General features: G+C 47.4%; 1 protein-coding gene and 1 long non-coding RNA gene across 5 annotated transcripts in view; one reads left to right on the forward strand and one right to left on the reverse strand.

Moving 5' to 3' along the window:
* Nucleotides 1-5,741, forward strand: part of LOC120094777 (uncharacterized) — a 13,863-nt gene extending 8,122 nt beyond the window's left edge. Inside the window, exons 2-3 of one of the 3 annotated variants that reach the window (XR_010055098.1) lie at nucleotides 1-3,194; nucleotides 4,359-5,741. The exon at nucleotides 1-3,194 is cut by the window's left edge and continues 631 nt beyond it. This is a non-coding gene — a long non-coding RNA (uncharacterized LOC120094777). The remainder of the gene's footprint in view (nucleotides 3,195-4,358) is intronic. The other 2 variants (XR_005489437.2, XR_010055097.1) reach the window with 2 other exon arrangements.
* A 4,076-nt stretch (nucleotides 5,742-9,817) lies between these two features.
* On the reverse strand, nucleotides 9,818-24,149 carry Myl12b (myosin light chain 12B). Of its 2 annotated transcripts, none has more exons than NM_017343.2 (4): nucleotides 24,065-24,149; nucleotides 13,559-13,757; nucleotides 11,685-11,846; nucleotides 9,818-10,571 (listed from the first exon to the last, which is right to left on the reverse strand). In NM_017343.2, exons 2-4 carry the CDS (start codon nucleotides 13,740-13,742, stop codon nucleotides 10,399-10,401), a joined length of 519 nt encoding a protein of 172 aa, NP_059039.2. In that variant the 5' UTR covers nucleotides 13,743-13,757; nucleotides 24,065-24,149; the 3' UTR covers nucleotides 9,818-10,398. The 2 variants fall into 2 exon arrangements, with proteins under 2 accessions (NP_059039.2, XP_038940065.1); XM_039084137.2 differs by lacking the exon at nucleotides 24,065-24,149 and adding an exon at nucleotides 23,688-23,825 and having other exon boundaries at nucleotides 9,920-10,571.
* Between the last annotated feature and the right edge of the window lie 2,953 nt (nucleotides 24,150-27,102).

The following is a 27,102-nucleotide window of genomic DNA, read 5'->3' on the forward strand; positions in this document are numbered from 1 at the left end:
ACGGAGTCTTGTGAAATATGTTGTTTTGCTGGGATGGCTATGAAATATTGTTTTGTTTTTTAAAATGAGAAATGCGGGGTTGGGGATTTAGCTCAGTGGTAGAGCGCTTGCCTAGCAAGCGCAAGGCCCTAGGTTCAGTCCCCAGCCCCGAAAAAAAAAATGAGAAACGCAAGTACAACTTGCAAAATTTTAAATTGAAAACCTGATGAACCTGAGTTGAATCCCCTGGACTCACATGTTAGAAGGAGAAAACTTATCCCCACAAGTTGCCCTCTGATCTGACCTCCACGTGCATACTGTGGTGCACCACACACACACACACACACACACACACACACACACACACCATTCATAGTACATTGGTAGCCCTTCCAGTGCCTTGTGGACTCTGCTTTAACATCTGGCCAAGGGGGCATATCTTACCGTCATTTCTGACTTTGGTGATGCAGGGAGCCCAAAGGAGTGAAGATGCCCTTGGCCTGGCTTAGCCCACTCAGCCATCATCTGCCAGCCCTCACAGCCAAGGACCCCAGAGTTTGCCAGCCCTCTTCAGCCACTAGGAGATAAGCCATTTTGTTACATCCCTCCAGTTCATGAAGAAAGTAGGACAGTGTCTTTGTGTTTTCTAAATCCAAAGTATCTTTTCAAAGAAAAGTGTACCAACAAGACTTAAAATTGAGCTATGTTCTGATTATATCTAAGTCAAGCGGCAAAGGGGCGAGAGTGTCGGACGCACGGCGCTCAGGCAATAAAGAAGGGAGAACTCACAGCAAAAGCCGTGTACATGAGAAAATGGCTATGCGCTGAAGAGATCAGCAAAGGTATTAGCAACCTTCACAACTGAGGAGAGTGTAGAAATGTTTATTTAGTTTCTAGAAAATTGCCTGTTTCCTCTTTGTAACAATTTGATTACATCCATATGTCTTCCGCCCCGGCCCAGTCTGCCACCTTGAGGGGCCAGCTCCCTTTGTAGGTCCTTCCCAAAGCAGCCATCTTAGACTGGCCTAGGGTTCTACCTCGTCTGTCCGCTGCTCTCCCTCCCACCCTCACCCTCATCAGTACGCCATGGACTTCCAGACAGCTAATGACCCGCACTGCCTGCTCTAATCCGCGAGCCTGTTAGATGAAAGGAGTTTCTGTTCTTGTTGGGTTAATGTTCTGGGAAGAGACTTTTAACAGACTCGTGGGTAAGGTAGGAAAAAAAAAACATCAGACTGTGGTACAGATTAAGAGGATGTTGGGGGTAAAAAAAAAAAAAATCTTCGTGTTCTCTTCTAGTTAGGAACCAACACACAAAATGGGGAAGGAAAGAGGCTCAGACACAACAGACCTTTTGGGTTAGGGAGGGGTTTCTCAGAATCACTGATTAAAGTTGGCAGGCAGAATAGTTTTCTAAGATTGCTCTGTTTCTATAGACAAAAGCAGGCACTGTTTCCCAGTGCCTCTGTGTCTGGAAGTTCTTGTCCTTCTTATATTAAAGGTTCAGGTTCTGTCATGGTTTTCAGATAGTAAATGCCCCCTACAGGCCCTTGTGCTGAGAGCTTAGCTCCTAGCTGTTGGGGATTGTTTTGGAAGCTTCTGGAAACTTTAGAATATAGTATCTCCTAGCTGAAGGAATATGTCACAGTATGGATTTGAAAGTGATACTTGGGGAGCTGAAGGGGTTTGCAACCCCATAAGAACAACAATACCAACCAACAAGGACTAAATCACCATCCAAAGAGTGCACATGGACAGACCCATGGCTCCAGCTTCATGTGTAGCAGAGGATGGCCTTGTTGGGCACCAAAGGGAGGAGAAGCCCTTGGTTCTACCAAGGCTGGATCCCCCAGTGTAGGGGAACGTCAGGGTGGGGAGGCGAGAAGGGTTAAGTGGTTGGATGGGGAAAAGGGGATAACATTTGAAATGTAAATAAAAATATATCCAATAAAAAAAAAAGAAAAAGAAAATGATACTTGATCCCCAGTCCACAAAAAGAATTAACATAGGCCCAGCAGGGCAGTGGTAGCAGGTGCCTTTAACCCCAGCACTGTGGAGGTAGAGGCAAGTGGATCTCTGTGAGTTTGAGGCCAGCCTGGTCTACAGAGTGAGATCCAGGACAGCCAAGGATACACAGTGAAACCTTGTCTTGAAGACAAATAAAAAGCAACAAGAAGAAAAGAAGAATTAACATAGGCTCAAAAGTTGTAAAAAAAAAAAAAAAACAAAACCCTTTTTATGTAACTCAAATGTGAAATTTAAGGGCAATTTCTTCTTCATCATCTTCTTCATCATCACCATCATCACCATAAGTCAGCAGCTCTGCGGTTGGGTAGGCAAGCCAGTCCCACCTCTGATAGACTGAGAAAACAGAGAACACAGAGGCCAAGAGACCAATGAAGAGCTTGGAGTAGGAGTTCTGCTACAACTGGCTGTGACATTGCAAGGGAGAGCAGGGGGCACTGGGTCATTAGTCTCATCTGAGAAGTGGGAGTTGCTTTCCTAAAATGCCTTTTAGCAAACAGACTCCCGCTCCCAACTATGAACAGACTACCGCAGACATTTCCAAACCTGTGGCTATTGTGGAAACTTGATCTGTGGCTTTATGTTACATTCTGGTCCAGTTCTTAGGGTTGCCAAGGTAACTGACCAGCACGGAGGCCAACAATGGAACTTCCGGAGGAAATAGGTGTCATTCTCCAGCAAGCAGATTTTCAAGAGTAGCTTTGACAGCCTCCTGGGGTGTTACACATTGCAACTCAATAACAGCTGTCTTTCACACTGATAAACTAGGACAACAGCAATTGACACTACATTGCTCTGGGCAAAAAAGTAGCTTCTTTCTCTCTCTCTCTCTCTCTCTCTCTCTCTCTCTCTCTCTCTCTCTCTCTGTGTGTGTGTGTGTGTGTGTGTGTGTGTGTGTGTGTGTGTGCCTGCACACAGTGCATGGAAAAAGGTTATTTCCATGCAAGCAAAGCATGGGAAAAGGTTATCTGGGAATCTATAGTCAGCCCCTTACACGAGCTGAAGTCCGTTTGCACTGAGGTGATTAGGAAAGAGCAGTGTAGGGAAGCGTCCGGATGTATTTTCACGGAGTCCAGGAGAGGAAACAGATTTCATCATACTCCTTTGGAAGGGGGATCTGAAAGGAAGCATTGTGCCCTGAGAACCCAAGACAGCAGACGCAGGACTGGAGGGATTAGGACTTCCTGAAGGTATGTCCAAAATGATTTCTCATATTTAAACATGAACATGCCTATTCATATGCATTCCACAGAATATTTCCATCCCCACCCCACCCCCCAGCCAAACACTTTCAGGTCTTTTATTCATTTGGTATTTTTCTGGCATTATTCTAATGATATTTCCAGGAGATGGGGAGTTGGGGGAGGAAATAGCAATAAAAAGAAGCTGTCTTACAAGCTATTTGTGTTGTCTTGAGACATTTAGGTTGGATGACTTGTTAGAGTACATTGCATAGAGCTATTAAACAGATGCTGCTCGAATTTTTTGAGGCAGAAAAATAAGGCATAATTTTACAACACAATTTCACACACATCTACCGGCTTGTGGTCTCTGCGATAGATGTGATAATGGCAAGAATGATAAAGACTTGCTCACATGTTCACATGACCATGGGACCAGAAGTGAATGAGGTGGGACCTGCCTGCCAGCCCAAGGAAACTGGGAGATTTAAGGTCAGGGGATAGTTTGAGCCCAGGATTCTCAAAGACTGCAGAGCTGGATTCTGGAACTTTCTAATCACTTAACAAATATTTATACATGAATTGATGGTGGATGAATGGAAGGAAGGAGGAAGGAAAGAAAGAGTTAGGGAGGAGGAAGAGGGAGTGAGGAGGAAGAGGGAGTGAGGAGGAAGAGGGAGTGAGGAGGAAGAGGGAGGGAGGAGGAAGAGGGAGGGAGGAGGAAGAGGTAGGGAGGAGGAAGAGGGAGTGAGGAGGAAGAGGGAGGGAGGAGGAAGAGGGAGTGAGGAGGAAGAGGGAGGGAGGAGGAAGAGGGAGTGAGGAGGAAGAGGGAGGGAGGAGAAGGGAGGAGGAAGGACAGGGAGGGGGACGGAGGAGATAGGCACTTGCTATGAGTTCTCATAAAAATCAAATCCCAGAAACTGCTCCCTAAATCTGGAATGCAGAGACGCATGAATTTCCTGTAGGGACTTTGCATGAAATTGTCCTCTAAAGAGCTCTTGACAAAGTGGGGCCAGTGCTCTGAAGTCAGACTGCGCGCTACTCTACAGTTTAAGCTCCTTAGGGAATGGTTTACTACAGTACCAAGAATAATAGTGACACCTAGTGACACTTCCAGTTATCGTCTCTAAACAACTGCGCTTGACAACTGTGTTTTGGTTTTTGGTTTTAAAGGAAAGCTCCACTGAGACCAAGTACAAAGGCGACAAGTGTATTCTGTGACCGCCACCATCTTTTCAACCCGAGAAGTCTTTCTTCAAAACTGTAGTATGTGGGCCAGCCTGGTCTATTTACAGAGTGAATTCCAGGACAGCGGCACCACACAGAGAAACCCTGTCTTGAAGAAAAAAACAAAAAATGAAACAAACTAACAACAAAAGAAAAGAAAAAACTTCAATCTGTAATAAACTTCCACATCCTCTTTCAGTTTCTGAGTGACACTCTCTCGGGATCTCTCCGCCCTAAGTTCTTCAACAGTTTCTACATTCAGATTCCAAGGCTTGTGCTCATACATAATGCATAACATTTTTAAAAAATTTAGTATTACTTACCAGTTTGGGTGTTTCGTCTGCATGTTTGCCTGTTCACCATTTACGTACCTGGTGCCCTAGGAGGCCGGAAGCGGGAGTTGGATCACCTGGAACTGGAGTTATGGCGGTTATGAGGCTCCCTTCATGGTGTGCTGGGAAGTCAAACCTGCAGCCTCTGTATGAGCAGCAAGTGGTCTTAACAAGGAGCCATCTCTCCAGCCCCTGTAAGGCATAACATGATAACTTATCACGCTAAACAGTAATACATGCATGGATCATGCTAAGAGCTCGGACACGTCATGAGCACCTTACTGGGTCGTGCTGCCAGATCACGGAAGGCGGGGGCGAGCTGAGGGTTGCTCTGAAGAATGCCTGAGAAGCATTCTAGGAAAGATCTGAGTTCAGGAAAAGGGGTTAAAGGTCCATACTGAGCCCAGGGCAGCTTTTGCCCCAGGCTGCCACCTATTCCTCCCTGAGAGATTTTATCAGTGCAAGATAATTTCTGTCTGTCATAGTTTTTCTCCCTGAAGCCTTCCAAAACCTCCTGTTCCTTCTCAATCCTCAGCCCCTGTTCAGATTAAGGTGGCACCGCCTGGCCTTGAGTCTCCTGCAGGGAGACTGCAGATACGTTTGTACAATTTTCCTTTTCTTTGTCTATTGTCAGTCTAGCCCAGTGTCCTGGCTGGTTTTATGATACAAGGTGGTCATTGAGGAGGGAGCCTCAATTGAGAAAATGCCTCTATAAGATCACGTTGTAGCAAGCCTGTAGGGCCTTTTCTTAATGAGTGATCCATGGGAGAGAACCCAGCCCATTGGTGGGTGTTGCCACACCTGAGTTTTCATCCTAAGTTTATAAGTAGGCTGAGCAAGCCATGATAAGCAAGTCAGTAAGCAGCAGCCCTCCACGGCCTCTGCATCAGCTCCTGCCTCCATGTTCCTGCCCTGCTTGAGTCCCGGACCTCATCACTTTTGACAATGAACTGTTATGTGGAACTGTGAGCAAAGTAAACCCTTTGCTCCCCGCGATGCTCTTTTGTCTTTAGAGTTTCATCACAGCAATAGAAACGCTGACTAAGACACCCAGCCACTCACGTTACTGAGCTCTCCACTTCCCTCTAACTGAAGAGCGTCTTTTTTTTTTTTTTTTTTTTTTTTTTTGGTTCTTTTTTTCAGAGCTGGGGACCGAACCCAGGGCCTTGCGCTTCCTAGGCAAGCGCTCTACCACCGAGCTAAATCCCCAACCCCGAAGAGCGAAGAGCGTCTTGATTAGACTGTAGGTCCCAACTGTTTAATCGGGAAGTTGTAGGCTTGATGTTTTTGTCAGGAAGGTCAGAAGCTAGATTCTGTCCAGCAAGCAGGATGACGTCTGTAGTTCAGTCTTCTTACCCAGAAGACGAGATGACAGTGCACACACTACCCAGGACAAAATGTAACGACGGAGGCTTCTATAACACACGACTGGTGTCTTCTCTGCTCATCACTTTCCTGGGCCACACCCACTGCGCTCAGACCACAGCCCCATGCTTACTAGCTAGCTGTGCTTCCCTGAGAAGCCACTCCTATTCCTCAATTCCTCTTCTGTACAAACTAAACCATAAAAATACCAGCCTCAGAGGGCAGCAGTGTATCATGCTTAGTACAGAGTGATACCAGAAATGTTGGGGTCCCTCCTTGGGGGCTCTCAGTTTCATTAATAAAAGGATTTAAGGGGCTGGAGAGATGGCTCAGTGGTTACGAGCACTGACTGCTCTTCCAAAGGTCCTGAGTTCAATTCCCAGCAACCACATGGTGGTTCACAACCCTCTGTAATGGGATCTGATACCCTCTTCTGGTGTGTCTGAAGACAGCTACAGTATATATAATAAATAAATAAATAAATAAATAAATAAATAAATAAATAAAAATTTTAAGAAGGATTTAAGAACAGATTCATAGGAGAGCTTAAAGGCAACTTTATTAGTTTAATATAAGAACCCAGGGAAAGCAGGCTGGTAAACCCCAGACAGCTGCCTGGAAGAGTCTAGAGAAGAGAAACCACATGAGTTCAGGCCACATGGAGATGAGTCCTGTGGAGGACAAGCAGCCACAGGGCAGAGGGGGCAGCTTTTGAGAAAGGGTAAGGAAGCCCCAGAAAAAGCACACTTGTGTTCTGGCCAGCATCCAAAGGGGAGACAGAAGAGAAGGAAAAGGAAAGGTTGTGTCTTCCTGAGAACCAGGGCCGAGGAAAAGCAGGCAGACCTGGCAGAGCCTAAGGACAGCTCAGCAGCAGCAGAGCAAGGGGATTCAGGACAGGAAAAGTACAGTATCTCACGGTATTTACCTCTTTAGCACAGCTTAGGGTGGGCCTGCCTTCCTGAGGGTTGGACCTTTGGCCAAAGGATTGACCTGTCCAACTGGATTAACTTCTGTTTGTGTCTGTGACAGGGTCTCACTGTGTAGCCCAGGTTTGCCCGGAAGGGACTATGTGGACCAAGCTGGCCTAGAACTTGAAGTGATCCTACTCTCTTTGCCTTTGACATCACCCCTGACTCTTTTCTTCTTGACACTTTGTATTTATGTGTCTATGTGTGCATATATCTACGGAGGCTGAAAGTGGGTATAAGGTCCCCTAAAGTTGGAGTTACAGGTAGTTGTGAACCACCACATGTTGTTGCTGGGGACTAGACCCCAATCCTCCACGAAAGCAGCAAGTCTCCAAACCATCTCTCCAGTACCCTGGACTAACTCTTAAGACAGGAGACAGTAAGTGGTAGTGGTGATCAGCTTTAATCCTAACACAAGGATGCAGATCCCTGAGTTCAAGGCCAGTCTGGTCTACAGAGCAATTTCTAGGACAGCCAGGGCTAGCTACAGAGAGAAATCATTTCAGAAAACCTTCCACTCACAAGGTAGTGGTAGTGGTAGCAGCTGGAGAGATGGCTCCATGGTTAAGAGCACTGTTTGTTCTTCCAGAGGACCCAGGTTCAATCCCAGCACCCACATGGCCCTCACATACATGCAGGCAGGCAAAACACCAACAATGTACCTAAAGTAAAACATTTAAAGTCATTAAAAGAAAATCAGGAATCAATGGCACGTGTCCACCTAGAGTCAGATTCTATTTTTTTTTCCTGTAACAATAGAAAAATACTCAGAACATTCTATTTATTCATACAGGGTGTAGCCCAGGCTAACCTCTAATACTACATACCCAAGGTGAGCTTCAACTTCAGATCTTCCTGCCTTTGCCTCCCCAGTGCTGGGATCACAGGCCTGTGCTGCCATGCTTGTATTTTCATGAGGTGTTGATGGAACCTGAGGCTTCATGAGTAAATACCAGGCAAGAGCTCTACCAGTGAGCCACGTCCTCAGGCCCCTCTACGACATTTAAGAGGTTTATAGACACACATACCATAGGATCTCAAAGAAGGCAGTGTTAGATTTTTCAACACCAAGGTTATTTATTGGACATTGATTTTGTTTTGTTTTAAACATTGAAAGTACCTCCTGGCACCCTACACCAGTCCTTCCAATCTGGCCTAACACGGCACAGCTAGACTGGAGGTCAGTGGGCCAAGGACAGCCGTGTCTGCGTTAGCCCAAGCCAAGTGACTGCATCTCTGGGTGCCATGGTTCTCTAGGTGGCTTGGCTTCTTTGTTGCCTGTACACGACAGCCACAGTGAGTTTCTCAAGCACAAATCATGTTTTTCTCTCCTACCTACATCCATGAGATTCCCTATCTGGATTCTACACTTGAGTTGAGATCGTCCTCATGTTGTTACTGCCACCGTGCCTTGGGAGAGGTTGGCTCCTGTGAGTCGGCCTCTGTACATGGACCCCTTGTTAAGCAGACCTCAATGGGGCCATACTTCCTAAGAAGCGTTTTCTGTTCACTTTTCATCATGCGATGGTTTTTTTGTCACCACACAGTATTTATGTGGCCTCCCCTCTCCTGTCTGTCCTGGCCTTTAGTCAGCAGCACTTACAAGAGCTTGCTGGGCAACGGTCACTAGATGAACGGCTTGGTGTCTACTTCGGCCTAGTCTTAATCACATGACCAACCGCTTGTGATACTTTGTGGTGAAAAATGGAAACAGGAATGCTTCTCAGTCACATTACCGTTCTAGATGGGAGCTTCAGCTTTTCTCAGTGAGAAGTAGTAACTGCTCCTTTCGCAGAGTCTGAACACCTATCGACTGCTGTCCATGCCCCCCTGTGCCCAACAGCTGCCTCATTTACATGTCTGAAGAGCCCAGTAAGAGAAAGCACCCAGGGTGCTGCACCAAGCTACCAGTGAGCAGTGTGCATGCTGACTTAGGCAACACTGATCAGAAGGAAAAGTAGCTGTCACATCAGGCTCCCCCTCTAACAGTCTACCTATCTCTCCTTCCCTAGGTCTACACTGTGACCCTCCTTCCCTAAGTCTACACTGGGGAGGTTTGAACAATGGACCTCGCATATGCTCAGCACGTGAGATGCGAACCACACCCAAGCCTGTTTAGAATCTTGTCTTCCGTTTTCTTCCTGAGGCAGAATTTTGTGAAAAGAAATTTTTCAATCATTTTACACCAAGATGATTTTAGATGTCAGCAATGACTACTGAGTGCTGCCCCGGCGTGAAGGAACGCGTTGGCACTTTCGGCTTTCTGCAGACTTTGGCTCCGGTACTGTGAGCGCTGGAATTAGTAAGTCAGAAAGGCAACTCTCACCAACTCTGCTTCTCTGGGCCCAGCACTCACTCCCACCCAACCTACAGAACAGGCTGGGGTGTGGCTGATACAGCAGGCTAAGGCCCGGGTTCAACCCTCAGCATCCACAGGGCCCACAGGGCCGTGAGAATCCAACTCCTCAAACTCTAAGAACCAGGCAGCAGAGGAAACCTTCACGTATCCAGAATTACCTATGTCCTCACCACCTTAGATCAATCAAATATTTGTTTTCCTAGTCGGCACTCTATACTTAGCTTTAGTGGCATTTCCCTAGAAGATACAAGATCAAAGATGTAACTAGCTCTTAAGGATGCTAAAGTGTATTTAAAAGTTCTGAAGACGTGTTATAAAGTCTGAATTAAAAAAAAAAAATGTTGGAAGCCTGAAGAAAGGAGTACCCCAAACTATCACTCATTTGTTTTATACTCCACTTGAGTCAGCATAATCTTTATTTCAAAATAACATTTTTATTATATAAAAATGTAAAAAAATCCAGCAAAACCAGAAATGCCGATATATTTTCCTGGGCTTTCACATTGGTTGATTTTTTTATTTGCATCTCATTTTCAGTACAATTTACAACATTGTCCCCATTCCAGTCTGATTATACACATGCTAAGTGGCAGAAAGGGTCTGGAATAAATACATTAAAAAAGAGGAAAGGCTGTGAAACTAAGTGGCCCGCAGTAGGTCCTTAGGGGGTTTGGGGGTGGGGCTGTCTGAGAAACCAAGTGGTACACAGTAGGTCCTATGGGAGGGGGTGTCTGAGGGACAAAGTGGCACACAGTAGGCCCTATGGGAGGGGGTGTCTGAGGGACTAAGTGGCACACAGTAGGCCCTATGGGAGGGGGTGTCTGAGGGACTAAGCGGCACACAGTAGGCCCTATGGGAGGGGGTGTCTGAGGGACAAAGTGGCACACAGTAGGTCCTATGGGGTGCGTGTCTGAGACATGAAGTGAATAAGGAAACTCAACAGGAATGTCAGCTGCAGCTCTTCAGTCATCTTTGTCTTTCGCTCCGTGCTTGAGGATGCGCGTGAACTCGATGTAGTTGAAATTGCCCTTTTTGTCGATGGGGGCCTCCCTGTACAGCTCATCCACTTCCTCATCTGTGAAGCGGTCACCCATGGTGGTCAGCAGCTCCCTCAGGTAATCCTCCTGGATGGTGCCTGGAGGGCAACAGAGGGTGGGCTCTAGGCACAACTCCACAAAGATAGCTTACTCTCCTCAGGCTACCACACTCTTCCCAGCCACTCCAGAGCACTCTACTAACACTAAGTGATTTTTTAAACGTGGCAAAATGGAGAGATGGCTCAGTGGTTAAGAGTGTAGGCTGCTCTCCTCAAGGACCTGGGGTTCGACTCCCAGCACCCACAACCATTTAACTTCACTTCCAAGGAGCTTATGCCGCCTTCTGGCCCCTGAAGGTGCCAGGTGTGCACAGGCCTCCCCGCCACACACACACACACACACACACACACACACACACACACACACACACACACACACACACACACACGCACGCACATAGCCATAATACTTACGACACAGAAAACCAAAACTTGTAAAAACCACAGTATAGAAACACAAAGTCAGGCAAAAATTAAGAGGGGGCTGCCTTCTAAAATCAGGTAAAAATTAGTAAGTGGCTGCCCAGAACAAGAGGCAGTGTCACTCACAGCTAGTGCAGAGACAGCCTCAAGCCAGGACTGGGGGGCGGGGATACCAAGGTGACATGTGAGACCCAGCAGGAGGTTTGTGCATTAGAAGAGAAATGACTGAAGGAAGGATGGGGAGAGGACAGTGAAACTGGAAAGAAAGGCTTTTCACACCGAAATGTGCTTTTCCAGAGGGGCAGAAAAACGGAGACAGAAACAGCAGAGCCCTAGGTGGCCCAGAGACATAGAACATTGAGTGTTCACGCTATGAACCCTGCTTTTCAGAGAAGCCAGGGTTTCATGGTCCAAGCCCATCTAACGGACCCTAGACACTTAGGATCATGTTAGGAAGCTTGAAGTCAGATTCAAAGGTGAACTGGACAGGCGAAGTTGTTTCATGACCTACAACAGATCTATGGCCAGGCCATTTCTGGTTCTACTGCCACATTTTAAAATAACAGGATTGGTTAGTTTGGTTTTAACCCAAACAAACAAACAAAAAAAAAAAAACACAAAACAAACAAACAAACAAAAAAAACCCCACACACATTGAAAAAATGTCCCAAAATATACTCCATGTACTGTAAGGTGAGGTTGGACGGATGCACACAAGTGCAGCATTACCTGTGGCTTCCTCATCGAAGCAAGCGAAGGCGTTTCTGATGACGTCCTCTGGGTCGGTGCCGTTCAGCTTCTCTCCAAACATGGTGAGGAACATGGTGAAATTGATGGGGCCCGGGGCCTCGTTCATCATGGCGTCCAGGTAGGCGTCGGTGGGGTTCTTCCCTGTGAGGGCACACATATTTTTAAAAGGGTTTTATTACAACATGCAATACACATGATACCGCGTGCGTGGAGGTCTGAGGGCAACTTAGGTGGTTCTCTGATTCCACAAGTGTTCTGGGGAGCCCTCGGGCATAAGACAAACGCCTTTCTGTACTGAGCCATCTTGCCAGCTTCTTCATTGATTTTCATTAAAAAACAAAGAAAGAAACAAACACCCCGAACTCTCAAACTTCGGCAGGAAACACCACGGCGTCACATGTTGAATATTGATTCTACATTGGTTCATCAAGGGTTGTCTCAATACCAGCTATTAAAAGAAAAACCAGCATAAATGTTTCCAAGTATGGTACAGTTGCCTATGGATTGGTATGCTTCAAAACTCTAAGATGAGCACCCGAGTTAAAACCGTTAGGCCAGCTTGGGACTGGCAGCTTATTCTGAAGGATACTACAGAAAGCACTGTCAGCCCAAGTGCTACTCTCCTGCCTCGCCCTTCTGTGTGCTGAGGGAACTGGACTGCTCACAGTAAAGAGAAACCCTGATTTCAGCTCCCGCTGAGAACAAGCAGCAGTTGGAGAACTCCCTGACAGCGAAGGGGGGACATCCACAGAGCCCTGCACAGGAAAGGTCTTGGGGAAGGGTTTTGAAAATCGGTTCACCTACGGGTCTGGAGAAACCTGGAATTGAAACCCAGTATTCCAGACACCAAGCCTGGTGCCATCTGCCCTATACAGCCTCTTGTGAAAAGGACCGGCTAACGTCAGTGTCTCAAAGGCCCCTTCAGACGTGGAGCCTACACACTCAAAAAGGGTGTGTTGATAGCATCTCGGATCCAAGGCGACATCTCAAGAATTATACTAGACTAAACGGTAATGGCCAGCCCACCCAGAATCCGCCCACTACACCTGCTCAACTCGCCTGTAGTGACAGAGCCACTGAACACATGGAAACTGGCAAAAAGGCCACTTTCCCATGTGTAGATCTCACCTGACTCTCTTGCAGCATTTGGGACAGAGGGCAGGGGGAATGACTGTAACCTGGAGATCAATGGATTGACTGTGTGTGCATGCGCTCATGTGCGTGTATACATGTGTGCGTGTGTGAGTGTGTCTGTGCGTGCTCGCACGCTCGCATCCATCAGTACTGTGGCGCACTCGTAGAGGATTGAAAACAACTTCCAGGAACCAGGCCTCTCACGCTGAGCCTGTCACCAGACTTGGCAGCATGCACCTTTACCTGCCAAGCCATCTTATCAGCCCCATTTATAGTTTTTAGAAAAAAAATTAAACTACCATCTCTCGGTCTCTCCGAGCATTATTATGGAAATCTTTTCTTCCTGGGGTCCATTTTGAGTAGAAGCCACCCTTCCTTCCTTCCTGGACAACCACTGTTAGCTACAAGTGGTACCTCTTTGTTCATGACCTGTCCTCTACCACAGGCTATCACCCACTGTGTATTATTATTAGCTGTATTTGTTACTGCGACTCCTGATCTCTTGCACCTAGCCAACATCACGCACGCACGCACGCAGACACAGTCTACTCAGCTAACAGGAAAATACCTGCCAAGTCCCCACCCTGCAGCTGAGCCCTGCTCCTTATCAGGGCACCGCCCACACCTGAGAGCTTCTCAAAGGTCCTGAGGAACAGGGGTTATGACAGAACAAGTGACCCAGAGGTGGACTATCACGGGGGAATGCACAGAAAGGCTACCCAGAGACGCGAGCATGTCGTGCAGGTCCTCCTTGTCAATGAAGCCGTCCCGGTTCTGGTCGATCATGTTGAAGGCCTCTTTGAACTCCTGGATCTGGGACTGGTCAAACATGGCGAACACGTTGGACGTTGCGCGCTGAGGGCGCTTTTTGGTGGTCTTGGTCTTTGCTTTTTTGCTCGACATGGTGGCGGTTCAAATCTGAAAATAAACAAACGAAAACAATGCATAGTACGTAAAGCGAGAGGGGCATACACATCTAAGACAGATAAATAACAGATAAATAAATAAAAACCTTTCTCTTTCTTTTTTTATATCAGGGGTCTCATTGCGTAACCCCGGCTGGCCTGGAATTCAAGTTGCATGCCCAGCTAGAGTAAAAATATCCTAATAAGGAAATTTGCTTTGAGAGGGTAAAACTAAGCATGTCCAAGCTTTATTTCCAACATGACCATTAAGGTGGATTTTAAATGACAGAATTTATCAAGTAACTTTGCATCACATTTCACAAGGCTAATTTTTTTTTGTTTCATTTGTTTTTGAGATGAGGTTTCCTCTATGTAGCCCTGTCTGTCCTACAACTCACTCTGCCTAAAAGCGTTGGGGTTAAAGTTGTGGGCCACCACCTCCTAGCAAGACTAATTTGAGATTTACCTTTTATTTTTAATTATGTGTGTATGTCTGTGTGTGGGAATGTGCACGAGCGCAGTGCCCACGGAGGCCAGAAGAGGGCGATGGAGCCCGGGAGTTGCAGTTACAAGGCCACTGTAAAAGCTCCCAAGACTGATTTTTATCATTGGAGTTTATAGGAACAAAGTATCTATTACAGTGCATGGTGAGAACCCAGTGGATACTGTAGGCAGCACTAGGGTAGCCAGACACAGTGCTCACCTTTAAAATACATCATCTAGACCCACTTTCCTCTTAGACTTCTGAGCTGTCCCTGTGTTTCCACCGTTTGACAACTTCTGAAATTCAGCATCTTCCCAATCATTCCTAGAGATTCCGTAGGTGGCTTGGGTGTTACCCTCCACTCTGTTCACAGACATCAGCAATTTAACTGGCAAACAGGATAATCCCCCCCCGCCCTCCCCCTTTTTGCATCTTATTTTTTAACCCAATAGGGCTTCATGTAGTTCAGGCTGGTCTTGAATTTGTCATTGGCTAGGTAGGTCATCGCTGATAACTTAAACTCTTGGTCCTCTTACTGGTCTTTTGAGTGTTGGGATTATAGGCATGGTGCATGCCCTGGCTGCATTTTAAACAATATTAGTAAATTCATGATGATGCTTTGGTTGATGACCGAGTATACGATGGTGTTAAGCCACATGGTCTTGTTCTGCAGCAAGCTATCCTACCTGGTTTTATGTGATCATGTATGCTGTCTGCAGAGCAATGAGACCACCTAACAAAGCTGTTCTCAGACTCCATCCCCATTACTAGACAACGCACCACTGCGAATGGAGCACAATACTGTTGGCTTTGGAGTTAGAAGCCAAGTTAAAAATCTAAGTCACAGACGACTAGCTATACATCACGTGAAATCTCACAAATATCAGGCCTGTTTTTTTAACACATATGTTTGAGCCTTTATTATTCTTATGTGTATGAGTGTAGCCTTCATGTATGTCTGTACACATGCTGTTTCTTAAGAAACCCACCTTTGAGCACGGTTGTGTATACCTTTAATCCAAGCACGGTCTACAGAGTGCGTTCTAGAACAGCTGAAGCTACAGGGCAAGATCCTGTCTCAAATAAAAAGGAAACCCAACACACACACACACACACACACACACACACACACACACACACACACACACACACACACACACTCCATAACATACACACCAGCTGAAAAGCAAGTAAAGTTGTATCAAAAATGATGAGGAGCCCGGGTCCAGAGTAAACGTCCCCTCCTGCGTGCCTTCTGAGAGAACTATCTTGGCTTCCTCTACATTCTCACCTCTGAAGTAGAAACTTATGCTTTCTTTGGACAGTCGGTTGTGTCGGATGGCGTTCTGCTGGGGCAGACACGTGAAGGAGCATATCGCTGAGGCAGACACAGGTGAAAGGATTCATAATGAGGGATTCTTCGCTAACAACACACACTATTGGTTCACCTTACATTTTGTAGCTGAGCTCCATTTGTTATGACTCCACAGAGTGAAAGGCACCAAAAAACTTCTGAGGGTGCTCTGGTGGCTTCTTGTTGCTTCTGTGGACTCAGGCTGACTGGCAGAGTGATGTCAGCTCATACAGACTCACGTGCTGAGGCAAGGCCCATGGAGGACATGACGTTTGGATGAGTAAAGCAGGACTCAATGGACAGTTATGAAGGCTTGCTTGCAGAGCTGGCTTTGCAAAGCTTCTTTGGTCTCAAGTCGTTGTCTTTGCTGATCTTTACTTCATTGAGAGGCTGGGCAACGAACTTCTCCTGGAGTCCCTGCTGGTCCTGCCGATTGGTTCAGCGGAGGCCTGGCTGTTTCTGCTGGGTCGTGCCCGCTCTGCTCACTCTTCTGCTGCCCCGACACGACTGAACTGGGCTGCTGATATATTTGTATTTGCGAGCGGCTCGAGCTGCCTCTGCTGAATCCTGTGAACCAGACTGATTTCCTGATAACGCAATTGGGTTTGCTCCAAAGAACAATTTCTAAACTGGTTCACGCCCCCATGTCCTAAATAACCTTTCTCTTCCATAAGAGCACTGGTGGGTGGTGGGCTAGAGGAGAAGTTGAGAGAAAAGTGTATGCCTACTCACCCCCCACTCACTCCTCAGCCCTCAGCAATGGCCTGGAGCCCACAACCTCAGGAAGTCTTTCTTCAGGGCCTGCACTGTACTTGACGCTGTGGGCTATGGGAACGCTGCCCTCCACTGCAGCCTTAGTTCTCCTACTTCCAGGATTCGCCCACCGCAATTTCTTCTGCTCCCATCTCCCACCACCGCCAGACACCCAGGTTTCCCATGTCCTGTTTCTGACAGGGTTTCACTATGCATCCCAGGCTGCTGTAGAATCCTCCTGCCTCTGCAGTGTTCGGGCTCTGGGCTTGCACCTTCACCCTGAGCTGAAGATTCACATCCAGCTGTCAAGGCAACAAGCCCATTTTGGACATCCCACAGACACAACATCAACATGCTGGAAACTGGAAACAGAATCCATTATCCCCTCCCTCAGCTTCCCCAGCCTTCAGCCCCCCAACTCTCCTAGTCGGGAAGCTACGAGTCAGTCTCTCTAAATCTCTCCCTGGTAAACAGTCCTCAGATGTGTTCCTCTGCCTCATTCCTGTCACCACGGGACAGCCCACCTCCATCTTGAGGCAGCTTCTTCAGATCCTACCTCTCCGGAGCCAGTATCAAGCATGTACCACCACACTTTAAAAAACAAAAACAGATTGTGTGTGCCCACACATGTACATGTATATTGGTGACAGCATTTGAGAATTGGTTTCCTCCCATCATGTGGGTTCAAACACAGGCTGTCTGTCAGACCTGGCAGAAAGGGCCTTTATGCAGACGTTTTGTTGGCCTCATGCACAACCATTACACACACACACACACACACACACACACACACGCACGCACGCACGCACGCACGCACGCGCGCGCGCGCGCGCTCACTCACTCTCTCTCTCTCTCTCTGGAGGGCAGTGAACACGAGTGGAGAAAGTTAAACAGCCTGGCATTAGATGAAGCTTCCTGCCTTCGGAGTGAAGCAGCTGAAGCCCAGACAGTAAATAACCCCCGATGTGTGGAGAGGCTACCTTAGTAGGCACACTCAAACCCTGCTGAGGTAACCTCTCCACACACGCACCCCACCTCTTTCCCGCTAACCTCTCTTCTAGCTATTGTCGCTCACTTAAAACTTTTCAGAGCTTTCAACAGACGTGAGCACGGGTTTCTGAGCGGTGATTCTCCCCTGCATTCACATCATGTGAGTCCAAACTACGGCGGAGAAAGCATGTGGACAGTCCGACTGCACCAGGAGCGACTGACAGGAGAAGCCAAAGCCTGGACTGATCGTGCGGTGAGGCAGGTCAGATGTGGTTAACAAGCGGCAACACCTTCTATCAGCCATGATTTAACAGAGAAACCTTTATGCTCAACTATTAATGAAAGTGCTTTAGGAGGAGGGAATGCCTTACCCAGCCCCCTACCCTTAGACTTCAGTCACTTGCAGCCAGGGATGAAACTATTTACAATAAATCATAGCCCAGGATGTAAATTACCTTTAACTAAAAATCAGAAGGCATTTCCTCCTCAAACACTGTGGTTTTTCTCTGTACCCCTAACACAGTGAACTTGGGGATTCTCGTGATGCTGGCTCACACTGTGGGCGGGGATGCAGGAAGCTGGCTTCACGGGCGACATAAATGTCTGATATCCAAGTCATAAACTGGCAGAAATCTGTTGAGTCTCATCGTGCCTGCCTGGCTTCTTCAAGCTTGGAGCACATGCCGCCACCGCCCAAGGATCCCAACGTCCCTTTGATGCTCCCCCAAGTATCTGTCGACACCATGGGCCAATAAACACTGCCCTTCCAGCATCGTGCTCCAGTCACCTCTCAAGTTTATTAACAAAGCTGATGCCTGAGCCTTAGTCCAGCCTAACAGGAGGGAACGTAGGGAGTTGAAGCCAGTTCAGCTCTGAAGATACACCAGGCTGGAGCTGGAGAGTTGGGTTCATTAAGGACACTTGTTGTTCTTGTGGGTGACCTGGTTCGATTCCTAGCACTCACATGGAGTCTCACAACTGTCTGTAACTCTAGTCCCCCGGGATCTGACACCCTCTTCTGACCTCCACAGGTACCAGGCGCAATGCATAGATGTACAGACGTACACAAGGCAAAACACTCATAAACATGAAATAATTAAATATGCACTAGGCATCTCCAACGTACAGTTAAGGTTGAAACCACTTAGTCCACACTGGCTGTATGCGTGTTCAGCTTCCCCTGGCTTTTCAAAGTTGGTCAGTATGGGAAAGAGGAGATACAGGAGGCCTGGGCTCTAGTTCCAGGTCTGACACCGGCAGGTGTTTGGCTTCTGGCTACTTTAGCTACCTCGTTCCTCTCATCCATGCAGGGAGTGACTCGAGGCCTAGGAAGATGGCTCAGTTACTGCTTAGCCTTTGAGCATAAGGACTAGAGATGGAGCTGAGAATCCATGTCTAGAGACACATGCAGGCCACCGGAGATGGTCGCAAAAAGAGGGCAAAAACACCTAAGGGATGACACCAGGGATAGCCCTCTGGCCCCCACATGTATGAGTGCACGCACTTATATACACGTTAAGGGGCAACTCATAGCCAATAGTTGGCAGATAGCAAATTATTTGCAGTCTGCAGGAAGGTTTGTTTAGTAGCCCCCAAGATAACCTTTAAAATATTAAAAAATTAGCTTGCTAATTTTATTTATTTATTTATTTATTTATTTATTTATTTATTTATTTATTGTCTGTGAGTACACTGTTTTCTCTCTTCAGACACACAGGAAGAGGGCACTGGATTACATTACAGGTGGTTGTAAAGTCACCATGCGGTTGTTGGGAACTGAACTCAAAACCTCTGGAAGAGCAGTCAGTGTTCTTAGTCCCTGAGCCATCTCTCTAGCCCTTGTCAATTTTTTTTAATGGTTCATTTTACTTAAAGCTCCGAATTTCAGAGATCCTGAACAAGTGCAGAAGGAATCACCAGATTAGCACTCAGATTCTTGGGGCAGCCAGTACTATGAGAAATATGCGCCCTACATACTACCACCACCCCCCACCCTCGCCTACGTTTTGCTACCTGTATGGTTCTTGATGGCACTGAAACTCTATGTCCCCTCTTGCCAAGGTGGTCGTCGGGTTCCAAGACGACCCTCAACAGCTGTCACTGTGCAGTCACTGAAAGTGGAGGGTGGACCCGAGTGAGCAGAGTGCATTGTGCAATGATGTTGGTTGATGGTTACAACAGACATTGCATCCCCTGCTTGCTCTGTTGTGAGTCAATCTGCCGATGCTTGCACCAGATAGCAGGGAACTGAGGCCTCCAGCAAAAGCCAGCGGCAACAGGCCATCCACCTGAGTCAGCCACACTGGACACAATCCCTTCAGAAGAGGACAAGCAAGGCTAAACTGCTTGGAGGTTCCTGGTTTTTAAAGAATAGAATTTATTGGCTGGGTGTGGTGGCACACACCTCTGATCTCAGCACTTCAAGTTCAAGGACAGCCTGGTCTCCAGAGTCAAGTTCCAGGACTGCCAGGGCAGGTTATAAAGACCTGTCTCAAAACCAAAACTATCAGCAACAGAGGCCCCTACCCTGCCAGGTATGCCTTATAGGTACAGAAACAAAGTTAAAAGCTCTTTGTTATGTATCCACTGGAAAGCAGCACTTTGTTCTGTGAATTCTTTAAGAGTGACTGGAGGAAACATCTTTGTTTCAGCCTTCAAGCCACAGAAGTCTACAAAGTTCAAAAGGATCCACCAGGTGACTGGGGAATTTTCTACTTCTGGTAAAAGGAAAAAAAAAAAATGTGACTACGATAGTAGGCTCTCCCAGATATGTCTCCCACTCACCACTACCATCCTATCTCATATTCCTCTACTGCTGTGCGGGTTTTTCTTGCTTTCTAATGACAGCTTCCTTCAAAGTTCTATCCTTGGACTTGCTTAAGTGCTGGTTGAGAAAATGTCTATCTCAAAGGTGCCACTCAAGGTGGGTGTGGCACTCTCCAGCCTAAGGTGAGAGGGATAGCTGCAGGTTCGAGGCTAGCCTGGGCTACATAGTAAGTCCCCAGTCACCCTGGTTTCAGAGTGAGGTTTTGTCTCAAAAACTGAACCACACAGCACAAGCCCCAAGATCTAAAAACAAAACTCGCCACTGATTGTTGGTAGATTAAGGAGAAAAGGGTGGAACTGGTTCTGTGGGCCACGGAGTTGTAAAACAATCAAAGTTTAGGGGCTGGAGAGATGGCTAGTCAAGAGTGCTCACTGATTTTGGCAGCTGAGATACGGGGGCGGGGGTGGGGTGGGGGGCGGGGGGGCGGGGTGGGGTGTGTGCAACCAGGGAATTTTGATTTGTGAACAGATTCACAGGAGAAGCCGCTGAAGGTGGGAATCACAGACTGGCTCCAGGACAAAAACTAAGGTCTTTTAAATTCCATTTTGTCTTTTCCTATGTGTGTCAAAATCTAGAAATTTCACAGGGATTCTCCCGTAATCACCATGGACAAGATTACTTATTGTTGAATGACCGGATACAAGACCAGTTTGAAGGCAGCAATCAGAAAGGGAATTCCATATGTATATAATATATCTATATATTATATATATTATATATATTATATATATAAAATCAAATTAAAATGCTTCAAAATTAACCTCACATGCTTAATGACAAATAATTGGTTTTATGTTACATACGTAGTTTTTTTTTAAATTCCATAATTATCTTTCTTTTAACGAGCCAAACACGATTTTTATGACTTTCCTTCATGTCGGGCAAGTCTGCTGATATATATTTTCACACTCAACCACAGACACTACTGTTCTCGCTTCTCCCTTACAGGAGTTCTGTCTGGGTGTCCCTGACAGTCAACTCTCTGCCCATGCAATAACCCAATTAAGTTATAAATGTTAACATCATTGCAGAAAGTCCCCGAGGTCAACTGTGTAGGCCACCCCACCCCCGTCCCAGGCCAATCTTGTTTGGATGTCTTTTCCTTTCTTTATTGAGACAAAGCCCAGTCTGACTTCAAACTCAGGAGCCTCCTGCCTCAACTTCCAGAGTGCTAACTCACGACCTTGAGCTGCTCTTTTTTTTTTTTTTTTTTTTTTTGGTTCTTTTTTTCAGAGCTGGGGACCGAACCCAGGGCCTTGCACTTCCTAGGCAAGCGCTCTACCACTGAGCTAAATCCCCAACCCCCCTTGAGCTGCTCTTGTCCGAGCTTCTTTTAAGTCAAAAGACGAATGCATGCTTGTGTAGGTTTGACTTTCCTCAAACACGTTAGTCAGTGCCGTACACTTTATTCTTTTCTACTAGTGAGTAGGATGACATTGCCCAATAATCTACAAACACCTTTTCACAACCTTTCTACTTGGATTATAGTCTAAGAAGACTGGTTGCACATGGCAGGCACCAAATAAATACCCGGTAAGCAACAACATACACATAATTAATTTCTCCCCCACCACAAACAATATTGCACACACCAACGGTCACGGTGAGGTGTTGGATTTGAGCACCCCTAAAATAAGGCTTTGTTTTCCCCCCTAGAGTCTACCCATGAGTCAGCACACACTCAATCACTTCACAAAGCCCACCAACTAGCTACCCCTGGCTCAGTACCTGGAAGGAACATTAATAACTCAGGACAGGCTACAGGTGTACCAGGCACTGGGGCAAGCCTGACACATGCATTAATAATTAATCCTCACTGCAGCTTATAACACGGGTTCCGCTGTTGTATCAATTATCAGACAAAAGCTAGGAAGTGGCAGAAGGAATACCAGCCACAGGACACGCCCCACCAGCCCCGGGTCCTTCGTATCAGCAGCTCCAAGTACCCACTGTGAAAACTTCAGTTGAAGCCATCGGCAAGGCCGATGTGTTCCTTGAGGTGAATGTGAAGTATGACGTTAAGGACACAGAACCAGAGAGGTGCCGCCTTTAAGGTCTCTCTGGACTCCCTTTCTCTTCCGAAGTCCAAGGGCCTGGTCATGGAAAGCACGCCCACAAAGAATGGAGTAGTTATGGCTACCTCCCTCTAATGTCTGGAAATAAGTCCAGAGGTGACACCACACCCAGAGTCTTAAGGGACGCCAGTTTACTCCTCTAAAAAGTCATATAATCTTCCTCTAAAAGTGTCGGGTGTGCTCCCCCACAACCTCTAATAACGAGGGTAACTAGTTTGCTAAGTCTCATTTATTCACCTGTCTTTCTCCCTCCCTTGTATACAGTGAGTTCCCAACACCCTTATCTCCTGTTGTATGGCTTCTGCCAGGTAAGGGGGGGACTCGGTGATCAAGCTTCAGAGGGAGGAAGGGAAATCTGCTTCGCCCACCATGTGGAACTTGTCAGAGAACAGTCAAAGATGCTGGTAACCAGGGTATATGAAAGTCATCCCTACACAGCTGTATCCTTCAACCTTGGGGACACTGGCTCCATCCTTGGCTTTCCTAACTTTGGTCAACCATCACCTGGGGATCTGTCCCTCAGAAGCTGCAGCTCAGTAAACTCAGCTTCCTCACTGCAACATAAACGAATACAGAAGCAGCCATCACAGAATTTATTTTATTTAACCTAGTATCCAAACAGGAAGAGCCATCAGGTGCCTGTGTGTGCGCCCCTCCCCCCTCTGTGTGTGTGTGTGTGTGTGTGTGTGTGAGAGAGAGAGACAGAGACAGACAGAGACAGAGACAGACAGAGTCAGAGACAGACAGTCAGAGAGAGAGAACGAGGAGTGAGCTCACAGAAAAAAATTGGTGGCACCATACGAATTCCTGAAGTGATCCCAGGGAAATGACACCATCTCTGAGTATCACTTTCTATAATCATAAATTAGAAGGGTTTTAGGACCTAACTCTGTAAGGATTTATTGAATCAGAAAATGCTGTGATATTTCTCTAACACACAGGACTACAGCCAAGCCATCTTTAACAAAAGCTGTCAACCGGATCCCCTAAACATCCTTTCATCGTGTTACTTCCTCGTAGAGGATCCAAGCGACTCCCCAAGTCCTGTTACATAATTTTTCGTTTCTCATCGAGTTTTCAATACACCTATAAAAGAGGTCTAACTTGGCTAACTTCGTTATTTATTTATTTTTTTTATAGGTGGTAGCCCAGGGCCGCGTATACAAGAGCCCTACCCTAACTACCTTCCTCTTTCCCAGCTAGTATTCGTTATTGCTCTGCTCCCTTCGGGCTGATTTCCTGTGCTTCCTGTTCACAAGACACGACGCCCACCTTCTGAGCTTTTGCTCAGTACCCCCTAGCAGAGACCCACCAATTCCTTTTGTATCCCTTGCTCAATAAGTTCTCCATTCTTTTCAGCTTTCTTTGAATTGTCCTTCTCTAACAATGAACTACATCTTTGCAAGACCTAAGACACGGTAAGAATTTATGCAAATCGGCACATTTTAGCATTTACTAACCACGAACCCTAGTACCGGTTTCTGGTTTCCTCTGGCAGGAACCGTGCACCAGCCGGCTTCTCCTCCCCCAAAGCGTCTAGAACGGATGCGCCCAGTTGCGCTAACTCTCAGCTTGGACCTAAAGCCTGCAGACGCGGCAGGTGCGGGCAGCAATGCACCAGGTGTCAGTCATCGGATGTCGCAGGCCCTGTGCACACGGTCCCCGGGCCCTCGTTCGACCAAGGGTTCGCCAGCACAGGAACCACGCAGGGCCTGGTCCGGAGCCGCCTCCGCTCCGCCAGCCGATGGCCCCGCTGCCCGCAGGCTCCAGGCGCGGTCGCGCAGCACGAGGGGCAGAGGCGGTCAGGGGATGCCCCGCGGGGCCGAGAGCCACTCACCTGACCTGAAGCTGCACGCACAAGAGGACCAGACCGGCGACTGCAACCAGCGGAGGCTGCGGCGGGACAGTGGAGGCGCCGCACTTCCGGCCCGGGGGCGGGGCGGAAGGAGCACCGGCGAGCCCGGCGCGACCAACCGCGGCAGGGGGGTGCTGTGAACATTTTGAAGACTCCAGGGCCCGGCAGCCAGCGGCGGTGATTAACTTGGCTGCGCGGCCTGAGGAGCTCAGCCCAGATAGCCGTGAATACAGATTCCCCAGGTCCCTGGCACGGCATCCCCCTGCCGCAGCCGTCCCAGCCTACCGGCCTCCCCGGCACCCGGTGCAGGTCCCGCGGCCCTTCCGCATTCCCGGGCCGAGGGAGGAGCGCCAGCGCTGGAATTTGACCCGGGTGGGCTGGGAGCCGCCCTGGTTTGGGGGGTCCCCAGGCGCTGACAGAGGGCAGTCCGAGGTTGCCTGACTTAGCAGAGGGTAGCTGGCCCGGCTAAACTGAGTTTTAGATAAACAGTTTTCAAGAGAAGGAATGTAATCCGGAAGAGGGCGGCGGCTGAGCATTCTCCAGAGAGCACCACAAACACCCTCGCTTATTTGAAACTTCATTCCAGCCAGTGGCCTTTACTTTCTCCCGCCGGAGCTCATATTCTAGAAGTCTCATCAGAAATCCCATGTCAGACCCTGGTGGCTTCGATTCCAGCAATTAGGAGGCAGAGGCAGGATCTCTGTGGGTTGAAGGGCCAGTCTGGTATACAGAGCTAGTTCCGGGACAGCCAAGCTACACAGTAAAAAACCACTTCCCTTCCTACCCACCCTCCAAAACTCCTACAAGGTAGGAACACCATGCGTCTCCAGCACTGAGAAGACGTGTACTTTTGCACAGCAGTCCGTACAAAACAAATACAACTTAGGGGCAGCAAGATGGCCCAGCAGGTAAAGGTAGTAGGTTCTCAGGGCCCACAGAGAACAACCAACCCCTGCAATTTGTCTCTCTGAGCTCCGTAAGCAGACACCAGGGAGGGAATGTGCAGCCTCCTCCCCAAAGTAGTAGATAAACTGTAAAATAAAATAACCCTCCAAATCAATTGAGGCTGGTTTTAAATCTGCGCTTGAAAATCTGGGCTGGAATCGCGTAGGTCTGAGGTGGAGAGTAATTTGTGTTTTTAGTAGGTGCCAAGTGATGCTGATGCTGTTTCCGGTCGCAAGTGTTCTTTCCCTTTGATCCCCTTTGTCCTCGAAAGTCATTACTTAAATAATTATCATTCTTATAAAATTATGGCTCTTTTAGAGTTTACAGAAGTCTACTACTACTTCTTAAATCCTCACTCTAGGCAATGTAAGATCAGCTAATGAGCAGGACGTAGTGGCACTAGTGGCACACACCTTCAATCCTGACACCCCAGTGAGAGAACAGGGAAATTTAATAAGGCAAAAGTCCCTCTCAAAAAAAGAAAAAGAAAGAAACAAAAACAAAACCAGAGTACTTGCTATGCAAAATGAGGGCCCTAGTTTGAAGTCCCAGCATTGTGTAAGGGCCAGGCTACCTCTCTATGTATACAGGACTTCATCTCTAAGGATAGGCCCTTTATGCCCTCCTTAAGGATTCTTTTCAGGGACCCGCAAGCGAATCAAACAAAAATAAACTACAATTTGAATATCGGCTGCATCCACACACATCCCTTTTTCCACATCTCTAATTTCTGTAGCAAACTTAGAAGGAAGCGTTCCTATTTCAGATGAGGAAGGTGACATTTTAAAAATGTGAGGACGCGCAGGAGGGGCTTAGTCAACCACACCTAGCTCCAGATGGCTGCTGCTTTTTGATCATAAAAGCGCCATTATGAATAGCATTAATGCATTTTTATAAATGAATAAATAGGTCGACAAAGAGTAACTGGTCTGCCTAAGGCCACAAAGCCTTGAAGCTGCAAAACTGGGACTTGGAAATGCTGAAAGGTCTCACCGGCTGGTGGCAGCAGTTCAGGCCTTTCATCCCAGCACTAGGGAGACAAAAGCAGGCAGGGGCCAGCCTGGAGTTCCAGGACAGAGCTGCACAAAGAAAACCTAGGGGGAGGGATAAGAGTAGTGGAAAAATTTGATGCCAGAGCCCCAGGGATGCCGATTCCAGTGGGCTCCTTCACACTCCCTACACCTCTGTAGCTTGACACTACCCTCCTCCCTCCTAAAACTAGCATTCTCTGTTTTTGTGGCCTGTCCCCCCCCCCCCCCAAGCTCTCTAGTCAGTGTCTACCTAATCCTAAACTTCCTGTTGGTCATCAGTCTCCCATGTTTGGTAGAAAGAGGTTCCTTTCTCAGAACCCGAGCTTCCACTGTCTTTTATGCAGTCACATTCATTTCCTGGCCTTTAAGTATCGGGTTCCTCGGTCAATTCAGTTTGGGCATGGAGTCCAGTGGCAATGTAACTGTAAAGCGGGTGGGGCCCATGGGCACTGGAGTGATTTGCTGGGGCTTTGAAGGTGGGGGGCTAACAGAGGTCCTCATTACAGAAACTTTTAGGGACCATCATCATTCAAGCCCATGGCTAGAGGAGATTCTTAGAGCTTTTACTGGCAGCCATTCTTGCTTAAGCAAAGCCCAACTACTCAGCAGAGAATCCTACTAGCCAAATTAAGGAGACTTAATTCATACAGGGTTGACCACCTACTGTTCCTAACAGCTATTTAAGGGGTTGCCCTGATGGAAATGGATGTTGCAAGAGAGAATTTTAGTAGTGATTTTTTTCTCCCCTACTTAGAAATAACTTTATTCCTCACTGAAGATTTGTTAGCAAATCAGAGGTGATATGTTTAGGTGTTTTTCTACCCTCTTCAGTAAAAGTGGAAATCCAGCAAGACTATGGGTGGGTAAGCTGGAAAAAGTATTTTGCTTAAAAATCTGAATAAAATTCAAGCAGGAAATTAGGGTAGATTGCTGTGAATCTAATCTCGAAGGAAGCAAAGAGTAGGTGTTACTGGTTAATAGTCCCCCACCCCCATTCTACAGGACTGAGATTACGGGGTTAAAGCCTCTGGCTCTAACACCAGC

This window comes from Rattus norvegicus, chromosome 9, assembly GCF_036323735.1.
Source record: "Rattus norvegicus strain BN/NHsdMcwi chromosome 9, GRCr8, whole genome shotgun sequence".
In the NCBI taxonomy this organism is placed as follows: Eukaryota; Metazoa; Chordata; class Mammalia; order Rodentia; family Muridae; genus Rattus; species Rattus norvegicus.

Coding starts and splice junctions, on each gene's coding strand:
- Myl12b (NM_017343.2), bottom strand. CDS start 13,742: ATGTCGAGCAAAAAAGCAAAGACCAAGACCACCAAAAAGCGCCCTCAG. Junction 11,847..13,558: donor CGACATGCTCGCGTCTCTGG/GTAGCCTTTCTG, acceptor GTGCCCTCACAG/GGAAGAACCCCACCGACGCC. Junction 10,572..11,684: donor CTTCGATGAGGAAGCCACAG/GTAATGCTGCAC, acceptor GTTGCCCTCCAG/GCACCATCCAGGAGGATTAC.